This window comes from Acanthopagrus latus, chromosome 22 (assembly GCF_904848185.1).
Source record: "Acanthopagrus latus isolate v.2019 chromosome 22, fAcaLat1.1, whole genome shotgun sequence".
Classification (NCBI taxonomy): domain Eukaryota; kingdom Metazoa; phylum Chordata; class Actinopteri; order Spariformes; family Sparidae; genus Acanthopagrus; species Acanthopagrus latus.
Genome location: NC_051060.1, coordinates 15,615,663 through 15,629,802, shown reverse-complemented (window position 1 = coordinate 15,629,802; position 14,140 = coordinate 15,615,663). Strand labels below are relative to the sequence as shown.

Below are 14,140 nucleotides of genomic sequence, written 5' to 3'. Positions count from 1 at the left end.
CTGTCGTACTCCTGCAACAGCTCCACGGCGGTGAGCAGCACGGCCCTGTGCTGAGGATCTCGGATATTCAGCTCGTCCAGGTCCTCCTCCTCCAGCAGCTTGAACGTGTCCAGGTCCTCGTAGCCGTTGAACAGGAAAGTGGGCATGTGCTCCTGTGAAACAGAGACGCCGCTTACACGTTAGTTGAGAAGCCAAGAACGAAAGGTGTCTAAATACACTTCTCAGGATCTGAGTCATGGGACCAAAAACAAACTGAGAAATTGGGGGTAGAGAGCACAAAACAGTACAAACATAGAGGCGGGGTACACACTTGTCATCTGCTCATAATTTCTCATTCACGTTGTATATTTTTAAACCACTGCTGAGCCAAAATCTAGACCTTTATTTTGATTTTTGCGGCTGGCACGTAATCGCTTCAAGCTGCAGTTAATTCCAATAAACAGTCAACGCGCTTTCATGTGGCACAAACTTTGTCATGTTGACAAGGCATATTAAAGTGAGTTGTAGCAACGTTAGTGCGTTAGCTGTACCAAATCAAGGATGCGGCGTGAGGTGCCTGGCCACAGTCCCCGAGCCGCTCGAGCTGCGGTAAAAAAACGGGACTTTGAAAGGGAATCCCCCGCCATCACGATGTGGAATACGAGGAGAAAATTAAGATGGGAACGATTATATCAAAGCGCTGCGCGAACCATAGATGGAGAAAATTTACACATTTCTGCAAACAAACAGAGCTTGGCACCCAAACAACTGAGTTATCAGGGAGGGTACAGATACCGGGGGCCGAAAATAAAAAAGGTTTCAAATCAAATCTAGATCTGTGTAAGTGCAGTTAGCTGACACCATCGTTCAACACAATTATTACTGCTTCCACTTTGACAAATGGACTGTGTGTCACCAGCTAGACCATCAATTACAATGGTGGAGTCCATGGCAAAGAGAACTGCCAGTCTCTGTTCTATTTCTGCTGGATGATGCAGGACTAAACAAAAGGACCGCCAGCTAACACAAACACAGACGGCTGGGGGGGGGGGGATTCCCCGCTCGATGTATTTTTGGGGGTATGTTTGGAGATCGTTTGGTTTGAGAATCCCAACTGGCCCAAAAGTGTGGGGATTTACACCTCTCTGGTCACAGATGGAGCTCTTGTTGATGCGTGTTCCAAATCTTTGGCTTGCCGGGTTTAACCAAATGTAAGCTAGCGTTTTCTAAAAGTACGCAACGACAACTTTCTTGCTCCCCATTGATCTGTGACAGCTCACTCATAACTCATACTGTATTTACAAAGCCTAACGGAGCTCAAACTATTTTTGTGAACGCTGTAAAAAAAAAAAGAAAAAACAACAAATAAACAACAAATAAAATTTACAATGTGGTAACCAAAAATGATTCAGGAAAATTCCCTGAAGCCACCATGAAACTCCACCTGACCTTAAACCTTGGATTGGTCAGTTATTTTAGAAGGATTTTCTGTTACGTTTGTCAACAAATCAAATAGCCTACTGGTGGTGTCTGAAGTGGACATATTGCTAATGCTAAGCATGCTAGCTGAACAATTATGGCAGAGAAAGGGCAAAAAACAATAAAATTCCCTATGCTAACATGCTAGCTTGTCGATAGAGAGTCTGAAAGACAGCCATGTTCGGTGTTTATGCTCATTATGACAGTGCCATTTTTCCACTTGTAAACAAGTTGGCTCAACGCACACGCTGACGCTCACCATCCCTGCTGGGCCTTTTTGAGTTGAGGCAGGATTGTCATGGCTAATTTGCTTGTGTTTGTCTCATTGTGTCACTTAACAGTCTCTTAATGTTGTTTTATTAGACTTAAAAAGCAAAAGAGAACCTGTGGAACATAGCAAACTAGCAGCTAACACATATCTACCAGCAGACCGGTGAGAGTTAAGGGGCCGTCGTGTTTTCAGAGGTGACTTTGCCTGAAGGCAGCAGCTGGGATTTTTTTTTTGGTTGGATACTTTCAGACTTCCCTCAGATGTCACAACCCACCAGCTTTAAAACTAATTTAAAAAAAAAAAAGCCTTCATTTTGAGCAATGACGCTTCAGAAAATCAAGATAATGCAAGCTTATTTAATTCGATTTTAAATTCATTCGCAGTGATAGAAAAGTAAAGTCCACTCGTGTCGACACAGAGTTGAATAACTGAGTGCAAATGGTGCCCGACACAGCCATTACGCCTGATGAGAAAACTGCGGGAATCAAATGTAATTTTTGCTTCCTCATAATCAGCAGGACGCAAATGAGGGAAAGAATGGTTAATAGGAAATTGGCGGCTACCTCTGCAACGTGCCATATGCCATTAGTCCAACTTCACCTGCTGCAGGAATCCGGTGGTGACTAAAAGGGAAGCTGAAGCCCTGATGCACTTGTTACACCCAGACTGTGCTGTAAAATGAATAACTTTGACATGTTAATCTGTGACTTGGTGATCAGCGCTGGCACGAGATGAAACATACAGCCCACAGTGTCTTTTTTTGTTGTTGTAGTCGTCTCTATTATGGGTGGTGAGGCGTGCTGGCCACCTGAGTGGGAGGGAGATGATATCAAGCTCACAGCTACGTGTAGGCCTGGATGAAAAGATGCAAGTCACATGTCGGGGCGTGGTCGGCACAGTGTGGGCGTTAATGTTTATGCGTCAGTGTCGGATCAAACATCCTAAGCCGCGCAGCCTGTAATTGCTTACACTGTACTTATCTCTGCTCGTCTGCTAGTGCACTGTGGGGATGTTTAGTGAGCACAATATTGTCATTTTCCTCTCAAGTTCTGTTTTCTCTTATTTCGGGGCCAGGTGGGCGCGGTTTTGATCCATTGGCGTTCACAGCGAAGCTGTTACCAAATTCTGGTACACCTGCCGAATCTACCTTGAGGTTGATGCGCTCAAGCAGCTCCTCCACCGACGTGGGTTTGGGTGGTCGGCCCTTCCTCCTCCTCCTCACGGGCCTCTTGGGCTTCTCCTCTTCTTCACTCAGCACATCCACGTAGATGAACTTGAAGGTGCCCACTTTGTTGTTCAGCAGGCCCATCCACGTCCCCATGGGTGGCTTACTGATGATGTCGATCACGTCGCCGCGCTGGAGAGAAGCCACATTGGCAAGAATTCAGAATAATGACCAAACCATTTTTTTCTAACAGTCTTAAACTGGCGAGTGACCAAAAGACTAGTGTAGGAAAACTGGATCGTTAAAGAGACAGTTCACCCAAAATTAAAAATACTTATTTATCTGTTTATCCATCCACATTGTTTTGGTGTGAGTTGCCAAGTTTTGGAGATATTTGCCGTAAAGATGTCTGCCGTCTCTTGAGTATAATGGAACATTACAATCAGCTTATGATGCTCAGATGCAGGTTGTGTGCATGTACTACATCCACATAAACCACCAACTAGCTAAATAGGCTAGCTAGTGTTACAACTCAGCAGAGGAGGAGAACTTTATTTTTCCTTGCTTTTTTTTTTCTTAGGTGCTTTGAGATCAACAAGCCTTTTTACTTGACAGAAGACGGACATCTCTGCGGCCGATATCTTCAAAAACTTTGCAACTCACAGCAGAACCATGTAGATGGATAAACAGCACTACAGGTAGGAGATAAATATGTGTTTTTGATTTTGGGATGAGCTGCCCCTTTAAAGTAAAATACTGAACAATCATATAGGTGTCCCAGGGTGAGTTTTACCTTCAGTTTGAGGGAGTCAGTGTCGTAGGGGCTGGGGGTGAAGTCGGTATGGACCCGGGCCCGGCCACAGAACGGTCCTCTGTAAGGTGGCTCTTCGTCGTCACCGTCCTCGGACTTCACACTTTCGCGGTTGCTGGCCGACGAGTCGGTGGTGCTCACTGTCTGACCACCTGTACGCAAAGCAACACGTGGACATTTTTTAAAGAAGCTTTTAAAAATGACTCACTGTAAGAGCCCCCACTCTCTACAAAGCCATTTATATGCACTGATTAACAGGAGTCTTTGCGGCTTAGATAATAGCTAGCGTTTATCAAGAAGCTTTGTAAAGGCTAGATTGTTTTCATTTTTTCTCGTTTTCTCTTCATTCTTGTGTCTGCAGTGAGTAGAAAACTTTAACAGGCTCTTAAACACTTGTATTACAGATCCCATGGAGTATTTCTCTGCTCTCTATTTCTGTATCTGAGGGGGAAAGGCTGTTGAAATCATGGTGGGAATCAGAGAGGAGAGACTTCCTACCTAATCATTACCGCATGTTTGTCTGTCTGCCTTTATGCTTGTGCATGTCCTAAGGCTTCAGAATCGCTGAGCTCGGGACGACGGAGGGTATTTATCCACAGAGACGTAACGGACACAACAGGTTGAAGTAATCAGAGGTTTTAATCAGAGATTTGCCCGAGAGGTCGTGGCGCGCTCCGGAAAAACTCTGTGAGGTCACAGAGTGCGAGACGGCTGCCGTGACAGGTTGTCATCAGGAGGGAGAGATTCGTTATCGCTCCGCAAAAATCATAATTGGTGCGCATGTAATTCCAGAAGCATGCAGAGGTTCAGTCAGCTGCATCTGAAATAAACAACTGGGGGAAGCAAATGTTACGAGCACCATCTAGTGTTAAACAACGCTCAAAACACGCTGGGCTGTACGCCAGACTACAAATATTCAGATTCCCTTTAATTACATTCAGTATCTTACATATGTGTGACATAAAAGGTGCTTCAAGTTCCCCTCGACTCCATTAAAAAAACATCACTCTCACACACCAGGAGTGCCATTTCTGAAACAATAGTTCTCGTCTTACTCATTGAACTCTGTCCGCTGAGTGAACTACGCAGACTTTCCACGGAGCCTCCGGCCTTCAGCTTGGGCTTCTCCAGAGAGTCGGTGTCAGGCTGAGGGGATTGAGGGGAGCCAGGAGCTCCATCCGGACTTGACTGAAAGACAAACACAAAAAAAAGAGGGGGAGATGCAGATGGGTAATGAAAGGAAAGGACATTGGGGGGGGGGGTGATGTGATGGTTGTGAGAGCGTGGTTGAGCCGGGAATAGATGGAAACAAAGAACGAGCAGTTGGGGGAGTGTAAACACCGGTCAGTTTAATTCTTTTAATCTTTATCGAAAAACAGGTGCACATACAGAGTACACAAAGTTTCGAGCCCAAAAAAATATGTATCCATCGATCCTTTTTCTTATTCAAAGACCTGCTAAAATAATGTGTTATGATAAGAAGCTCTTTCTTTTCTGTTCGTCCTGTCAGCTATAACTGATATCCTGTCTGCACAGAGTTATTATAGTTCTGTATTTTTCATTATTTTTATTTCATTTCAATTAAATTTATATTCAGTTTGTTCCCAGTGTGGGTTTGCTTGTCTCAGTTCAATTTTATTTAATCGTTAATAATAAAACGGTTTTATTAGTTTCCGTATTAGTCTGAATTTTTTTTTATTACAGCATGTTTGCTATTTAACAAGGGCGAGCAGCTGTCACAATATAAACACAGTGTGTCATTGTCTTTCAAGAGAATTGACAAAGAATAAAAAAAACATTTCCTGTATATTCTTTATTTGATTTCATTTAGTTTTGTCAGAATACACAAAAACATTCCAGTTCACTTCCTTTAATGTCTAGTTTATCTTTTCATTTCAGTGACAATAAAATGTTTGCTCACATCTAGTTTTAGTTTAGTTTGAGTTAAATTGACCGCTTTGTGCCAAAGACGTTTGTTTAAGCAGTAATTACAACAAATAATGGAAGTAACAATGCAATTCACCTGAAATTTTAAGGTTGTGTTTCACTTGACGAGGTTCAATGAATCATTTTTGCATAAATTGGTGAAATCGTTATTTTAATCTTTAATTGTGTTCAAAACTTTCAAGCTTTCCTTTGTGGAAAAAAACCTGCCTCTATTAATGAAGCAACAACAAACATCAACACCTCCTGTGATGCACTGTGTTTTATTTGCTTCAGTAATCCACTAGGGGGCGTCGTGGTCCATTAAATGACCTTTGTTCAGCCTTCGAGACATGGCAGTTCATTCTTCTCTCCACTCTCTCCCCAACCAACGGCTCCTTGACTCATGCCAGGATATGTGGGTCACAGTGCTGAGACCACTGTGACCGACAGATGTTCAGCTGCGCACTAATGACACATTCTGCAGGGCGATATCAGGCTGCGGGACTGGCTGGGGCCCACTGGTGAAGCCCACCAGATGCCCAGAGAAATTAGGCCACGGCAGATGAGACAGCCATTACAGTGCACTCCCTCACACTTTAAGTCTCCATTTTCCTAAGAGTGAGCAGCCTTGGGGAGACTTGCATCACTCCATGAGCTCAGCATGGAAGCGCACACACTCCACCCGGGCCCAGTGAGAGCAGAGAAGAAAGAAATCCAAGTGTGTGTGTGTGTTTTAGTGCTGTATGTTTATTCTGTAACTAACACAAATACTCCACCACCCACTCGCAGCCTGTGGACAGAATTTGTGGTTTACACTGCAAAACATCCTCTAAATGTTTGCAGAACGCGCTGGGCTTTTCTGTCTTTACAACGCCGCTTGGCTCACTGTTCGAGGATTAAAAGCATAACGTGTGGATTTGTGATACTATTTATGTGCTAGCGTCTCTATTTCATATTTGGATATGTTTACATGGGTCTTATTTGCTTTGAAAACCTGAGCAGTGTTGAATTTCAGCTACAAAAAAAATTGCATCCGTGTGTGTCCGTGTGTTCAGCGTCTAACCTGCTCAGACAGGGAGCTGCTGTACTTCTTCGACATGCGTTTCCTCATCGTCTCCTTCACCGACTTGACCTTCTTGCCCAGTGAGATCCGAGATGTAGTGGGTGACTTGACCACCTCTCTGTATATGGCCTCCTGGTCTTTGCTCTGTCAGTAGAGGAAGGGGGCATAGGACGGTTCGGGGGGGAGGAGATGACAAAGGGCAGGGAGAACAGAAGAGAAAATGTGATTCATTGTGACGGGAGAGGTCAGCTAGTGCTCCTCACAGTCTCTGTCACAAAACTGGCTGCCAGCGCTTACATTGGCCTCTGATCCGGTGTTGACCACATGGAGTGAACGGTTGGACAGGTCAAAGCCTCCGAAGCTGCAAGTCCTCTGTTGGAGTGAGGGGGGAGGAGAGGCAAAACACAATCAAATGAGTCACATTCAGAAGGTCACGATACACAAACTCCCCGTCCACGCCCGACTTGAGGGTCCAACTCACGAATGATTCATGCTTGGCGCAACGCAGGCATCAGCTTTGATTAATGTACATGGGTATATGGTTTGTATGTATGTGGGGGCATGATGTCATATGGGACCTGTGGACAGCCAACAGACATGATGTAACACAAACTGTTATATGAGCTCCTCTTTAAAATTTGCGAGTTAGTGTGTCGCTCTGCGGCGAATGAGCTGTTACACTGACCGCGGAGCGCACGTAACAAGTTGCTCATATGCTTTAAAAGTCGAATCCCTGGAGAAAATATTCCTTGATGTGGCTAAGCTAAAAAAAAAAATATGTACAAGTGAACATATATTGATTGCATTTCAGCCTTTTTTGGTTAATTATGATGGGTGCAAAAACTGGGCTTAGTATGCAAACATGCACAAACATATAGGTTGGTTGCTTAGGGCTGACAATGTTTTATTTTCATCAGAAACACTTTTAAAAGAGAGTAAATTGTTTCTGCTGAGAGGACAGGGTGATATGGAGATTTCCTTCTTGACTTCAGAGGACAGCAAGATAAGGGGGTACACAAAGGGGACTGTGACATGAGAGGAAAAAGAGATGCAGGATCTTATCGTCGAGCCGGCTTTGACTTTTTTTGAGGCCTCCCCTAAGCTGTGCAGTAGGTCACAAACAAACATGTAGACACAGACATGCGCATCTGCCAGAAAAACAGTTCAAGTGGGGCACTCGATAGCATTTCTCCTCTGATTCAAAAGCCATTAACGTCTAAACTGCTGGATTTAAAAATGCCCCTGAAAACCCCCCTTAGGCGTAGATTCCTCCTGTGTGAGAAGGCATTTGCACATTACGTTTTTTACATTTTTTATATTAGATGTCCACAGCTGCAGTCCACATCACAACTTCCCAGGAAAAAGCACAGTTTGGAGAACAAACATGTTTGAAGAGACGTCCAAAAAAAAAAAAAAAAAAGGAACTCGGAATGTCATGGCAATGTTCGATGGAAATGGACATGCACCCAGTATAAAAAAAAAAAAGTCTCTCAAAGGATAATTATAGGAAAGAAAAACAACTAAAATCACATCTGCAACCAGAGAGGCACGGGCCAAAAAAGGACACAAAAAGCAACAACATAAAAAAAGTGGAGGCAGAGAGTTTTTTGGATGAGAACGACCTCCAGTGACGTCACTAGAACACGACAGGACACAGGTGCAATCAAAGCTGCAGGATAGCTCCACTATAACACCGCCTAGAATGTGCCACTTACTCTACTCGTATACCCCTATAAAACTCTACTCATAGCCCCAAGACTATGTGGATACATGTGAGGAACAAGTCGATCACTTGTCTTCATGCTGGCTGACGTTACAAAATTGATGCGATTTACCTGTTGTTGTTTTTTCGGCTATTCTACTGTATAGACCACTATGTTTGGTTGTCCAGCCTTGTAAGCTAATGTTCGATACTTAGATGACCAAAACATGATATATTAAGCTGATATGTAGCTCTCCCGGTAAAGTACACGCCTCATTCAGACTACTGAATTTGGTACCGGGGGTTAAAATCTAGCCTGTAGCTTTGGCTGCATGGAGTAAAGTTTGGCCATCAGGATAATTCATTTTGAAGCACAAGATATTCTTTAAAAGCTGAGGAGATGTGTAAAATTATACGTTAAAAACATTTATTCTTGCTCTCCAATGGAAGTCTTTTCAACATCAGCAAAGGCGCTGAATAGACGTCTTTTGGGTGGGGTGTTGATTGGTGGGAAAAAACATTCAGTCACTTCAACTTTATAAGACTATTCATTGAATATGTCTCTGAGGCTGCAGTTCTAAAGGAGGAGCAGCTTCATGCTTGTACCACAGCTCTTTCACCCACAGGGATCAGTGTGACTGCCCGTGACCTCCAGGGAGGTTGGGCGGGGGGGGGTTCTGACATTTCCAAAAGGCACTTAAAAAACCTCTGCTGTAACTTAACCTCCCAAGTGGGCCACTGCACATTTCAGAATCAATTTAATATTCAGCTGAAAAAAAAAGGTTTAAAGCCAAAGGCATCCACTTAAAGGTCAGAGAAGATGACATTCCTCTAAGGGCAGTTAGGTCTGTGATAGATACACCAGCCTTGAAGCCTTTTCCTGTACATGAGCACAGCTGCATTACTTAGATGTAGATTTATAACTGAAATAACTCTGAACAGGTAAATTAAAGTCATTTGACCTGGTGTGTGTCTTTGTTTGTGTATGTTCCCTGCACCTTCAACCTATCACCTTTAAGCTATTTCTGCAACTTTGAAGCGCACCGAGTCCTGCTCACACGAGGCGGTCGATTTAAATCTCTTGGTCCAAACTCACAGACTTCTGCTGGATGCGCAAGAGCACCCGCTTGGTGCAGCGGTCCACACTGGCCGCCCACTTCCTGTCCGCCTCGCGGTCCTCCTCCAATAGACAGCGGCGCTCAGCGCGGCTGAGGGTAACTGGGCGCACCAGCTGGGCCCAGTTGAGGTGACCGTACAGGCTCCGCTCTACCACATAGGTGATGTTCAGCTCACTGACTGCGGTTCGACCACGCAGCCGGCGGGAGGGGAACACCCAGCTCCCTCCCCCGCTTCCAAAACCTTTTGATTTGGCTACATCACAGCGTGCAGGGGAGGAGGGGGTGACAGACAGAGGGGAGACAGGGGTCTTGGGGTTGCGAGAGCGTTGGTACAATAGATGCTTAGTGGAGTAAGCGTAGTTGGGGTCGGGTTTCCGGTGTGTCCAGCTGCCATGGTGCCGGTTGGCAGGTTGGTGTTTAGGGCTGCCTTGTGGACCGTCATCCAGAGATATCAGGAGACGCGACTGTGCATGGGGTTTGGGGCGAGGTTTGGTGAGGCCATAGTAGGCGTAGAGTGCTTCGTTGTTACTTACCCCATGAGAGATGGAGCTCAGGGCCTTCCGCATCTCGCCGTCGGTCGTGGAGCGTGACAGCTTTCCTTCGTCGTCCAGTCCACAGCCATCCAACTCTGAGAAGGAAGATCCACTGCCTCCCACGCCAGAGATGGAGCTTCCCAGTACCCCAGAGCCAACCGGGGTTCTCCTGGGGGGCCGGATGAGGCCGTGGGAACTGGAAGACTTACTGAAGGTTTTGACCAGCTTGTGACCAGACCAGGTGTCCAGGCTACTGGAGGAGGGAGAGTTGGTCAGACTGTCTGTGTCTCCATCCAAAGAAAGTTGATCCTGGGTGAGGGAGGGCAAGGAGGTCTCCTGGGGCAAAGGGGGCTTCTTTAGGACTCCTGTGTACAGAGCTGAGTTGTCCTCACAGGTGGGTAGTGCCTCTAGATTCAGGAAATCTGAAGAGGGAGAAGAAGATGACAGAAACATTTACTCAGGAGGATTCAGACATCTGAGTCTCATGACCCATGTGTGGTTTTCACAACCACAGCTAGCCAGAAAAACATTTCAAAACACATTCTTAAAGCCTGAGTATTGGGCAAAATCCGTGACAGAAGAAAATGCGAAAGAAATCATACTTTTAAAATGATGCATGGATTTTAAATAACTCTCAGTTGGATACAGAAATGCTCCCCATTAACTTAGCTTTGAGAACAATAGCTCAAAACAGATTTTCAACATCCAGCTTTCACAAGTTATGAAGTGTGTGATGCCTCCAACACAGTCAGAGTGAATTCTAATTTGACGTTATAAACACATGCTGACAGTGAAGTTAAATCATGTTCAACTGTGAGGCAATCAAAGGAACTCAGGTGTCACAAACCTTCCGAGCCATGTTTCTTGCCCTCCTCCACCTTGATGAGTTTTTTCCTGACCCGGCGTGTCGAGTTAACCAGCTTGTGAAGCCGCTTGAACTTCACAGAGTCCTCCGATTGCTCATCGTCTGACTGTTCACGAGACTGGTGGGAAAGAGAGAGGGATGATAAAATAAAAGGGATGGACAGTCAAAGACTTTTAAAATAAAGGAGATGTGTTATGCTCATTTTCAGGTTCATAATTTTGCTTTGGATTGCTAATCTTATAAGTTTATGTGCTTTAATGCTCAAAAAACACTTAAACTATCTCATACTCCTCGGTCTGAAGCGCTCTGTTTTAGCTCTTGTCTCGTTAAGGCTACAAAGTCTGTTCTGATTGGCCAACTCGTACAAACACTTTAGCCAGCACCGCATACTGCGTCTCCGGTCGGCTCTGTCGTGTTTCATCTTCCAGTTACCTTCACTTCTACCGTGAATATAGGCATAATCTATGCAGTGTGTGACACGATGACTTTACCTTTTTTTTTACCTTTCAAGAACTTTCACAACAGATATGAAGAAGACTGAAGAAGGGGTGGGGGGGGGGCATAATAGGTCTCCTTTAAATAAACCTTAATCAACACAAAGTTGAGAGCAGGAGGGACATCTTTAGCATAACATTTCATTAAAGCAACAAGAATCGATGTTTTGGTTTTCAATTTATCATAAACAAACCTTTGACAAATACACTTTGAGGATGCTGTGATGATGTAATAGACGGGAGCATTGTTTAGGATGGAGTCAAAGTTAGTGAGGTGAGAAACGGAGGATCTGAGGGATGGCGGCACGCCACATCGCGTCAAGTTCATACTGATAGCAAACAGAAAAACAATCCACTGAAATGATGAACCAGATGAGACAGTAGTTTAAAAAAAAAAAAAAAAAAGGGTACAACTGAATGACAGTGAATCAGTCTGATGAGAAATGGTCTGTTTGGCATCAGAGGCTGTTTACTGCAGAGGAAATGGAGGGACATGGTCGTATGTTATGGGTGTCAACATCCTAGTGTTTTCCCTTCAGTGAAGGCCACTGCATTTAAGCTCTCTGCACAGTGGAGTGGAAAAGAGACCAAATCACAGAGTCAACGGTTTCATCACTCGCACACAAACACACATGCACCCCGAGCTGTACGTGTATGCATGCATGTGCGTAGAACTATGCTCTCCATGTGATGATGATGATGATGCCGATGATGCTGATGAGCCAAGCTTTAGTGTGAGGACTGTCTGGCAGGACCTTCCATTACTATCATGGAGCTACAGCAGCTTAATTTGTTTCTATTTGCCACTGGTTTCCACAGCAACACACCACGTCTCTGGTCACATGCTGCCAGTTCCATGGTTGAGGTTGACTGCATCGCTCGCAAAGGGACACACTTGCATGAACAATCGCTCAGACGAACACACACACTCTAGCTAGACAGAACAGGCCTACGGGGCTTAGCTCTCTTCTCTCTGATGAAATGCAGCTCGAAAGCTAACAAGGAAGAAACCACAGGCCTGGCTCGGATGCTGCTGACATGCATCAGGAGTGATGTTGACAACTGCGGCTTGGTTGGATCAAAAAGCTCTGACACTGGCCTCAAAAACTGCCACCACCTTCGCGGCACCGTGAGCTTCTCAGAGTGTTACCAAGCCTTATGAATCAAAGTTGAACAAAAGGAAACAACATCCTGCAGGTCTGCTCAACAAACATTCCTCCCCTTACCTCCACTGTTAGGAGGTGCAGTGATCAAGGTTTCTTGCATATCAGCCCAGCAGACCAGGGCGAGGGGTTCAGCCATTTCGTTTGGCCTCTGACAAACCACAGAAATGGGTTCTGAAAACCCGATTCTCCTTGACAATCATTCAATTGAACCGCACAATTCTGGCCACAGCGGTGACTCCTTAGACTTTCCATTTGTATTAGCTTCAGAGAATGTAATGAAATAACAAGTCTGTGTCAGACAGTACTGATAAAAGAAGCAGCAGGACAGACCATGAGATGGGTGAGACCACCGAAGGGAGGACTGGAGTCCGTTCCTGTATCTTGGTTTCTCTTAATAACTATTATTGAGAAACGCAAGGAAAGAGTGTCAGTCTGATGTCAGAGCTAACCCACACAATTTGTTCTTCTGCTTGTCTGAGAAATGGAAAAAGGAGTGGGAGAACAGAATGAGGGGGTCAGTGATAAAAAAGCTCTGAGGAACACCGTCCCCACATATGACTAGATAAACAGGGAACAGAAAGCCAAACATCGGAGGCCATGAATCAAGCAGGGGTGACTGGCTGACATCGAAAACAAGGTCAAGACAACAATTCCATCGTCGTAATTGCCATTTGGCTTCACAAATTACTTTGAGCAACATTCCCAAGACTTTTCGAGATGCAGTTAAACTTAGATACGACAAACCAACATCCTCACGGCACAAACACCAAAAATCGTTTTCATGCTTTACCACAAAAACAGGAGAACCATTTAAGATACAGTCTGATTGGAGCAGCTAAGAATGCCAAACTTACCACTTCATCTCAGACTTTCTGCATTCACATCCAACAGGTTAAATAGTCGGACCCTCAAATCTACAACGCGCCGACTGCATTCTCACATGGACACGATCCGAAATAATCTGCAGCCCATTTCGTGAATTTGGCTTTGAGGAATGAGGAGGCTGTTTGGAAGTACTGCGCCGCACAGCTACCAGAGAAAAGGCATGTTGTGCACGGAGAACAATCCCGGCGTTTGAGCCCCTCTGACCCTGCCTTGGCCCCAACATCACTAATGGCCAGCCCTGGAATGTGGCGTCCGGACGCCGGGGGAAGACAGCATCAGGGGACAACACAGAGTGGCCAAAGATATGTATATACTGCTGATATGTCAGCGACAAGCGTGCACTGTATATTCAAACATCTGTATTTAGAATACAGACACATGAATAACTGTTAACTATTTGAATTTGGGGATGACCTAATTCCATTCATTATGAAAAATGGAGAGGGGACAGTGCATGACACTGATAGAGGCCCCAGAAGAGCAGCAGTATTTCCTGAAGAAGCCAATTTTGGAACTCGGGGCAAAGGGAGATACAGAACTCCCCCTCTTTCAGGGCCCGGGGGTAAGAGCAAAAGTCTATCTTCCCTCTTCCTCTCTCCCTTTCTTCCTCACAAGGCTCCAGCTCTTGCATTTGTTCACAGCCTCCAGAGCCAAGCTGTGTGTTCCTCTAAACAATACTCCTT

The 14,140-nt window shown here is 45.0% G+C and overlaps 1 protein-coding gene and 1 long non-coding RNA gene across 13 annotated transcripts in view; one reads left to right on the top strand and one right to left on the bottom strand.

The window, feature by feature from the left end:
- sash1a (SAM and SH3 domain containing 1a) overlaps window positions 1-14,140 on the bottom strand; it is a 270,190-nt gene that overhangs the window by 12,646 nt on the left and 243,404 nt on the right. For 10 of the 11 annotated variants that reach the window (XM_037085802.1, XM_037085801.1, XM_037085799.1 and 7 more), the window contains 8 exons: window positions 10,895-11,030; window positions 10,048-10,469; window positions 6,992-7,066; window positions 6,695-6,838; window positions 4,761-4,893; window positions 3,688-3,857; window positions 2,877-3,086; window positions 2-152 (listed from right to left, as the gene is read on the bottom strand). In XM_037085802.1, the coding sequence (XP_036941697.1) occupies window positions 2-152; window positions 2,877-3,086; window positions 3,688-3,857; window positions 4,761-4,893; window positions 6,695-6,838; window positions 6,992-7,066; window positions 10,048-10,469; window positions 10,895-11,030 (1,441 nt within the window). Of the gene's footprint in view, window position 1; window positions 153-2,876; window positions 3,087-3,687; window positions 3,858-4,760; window positions 4,894-6,694; window positions 6,839-6,991; window positions 7,067-9,492; window positions 10,470-10,894; window positions 11,031-14,140 lie in introns of all 11 variants that reach the window. The other variant, XM_037085796.1, reaches the window with a different exon arrangement.
- LOC119012211 lies at window positions 55-4,751 on the top strand. 2 transcript variants are annotated; one of them, XR_005072397.1, is made up of 3 exons: window positions 55-178; window positions 3,475-3,592; window positions 4,110-4,751. It is a non-coding gene; the product is annotated as an uncharacterized LOC119012211 (long non-coding RNA). The 2 variants fall into 2 exon arrangements; XR_005072396.1 differs by having other exon boundaries at window positions 83-204.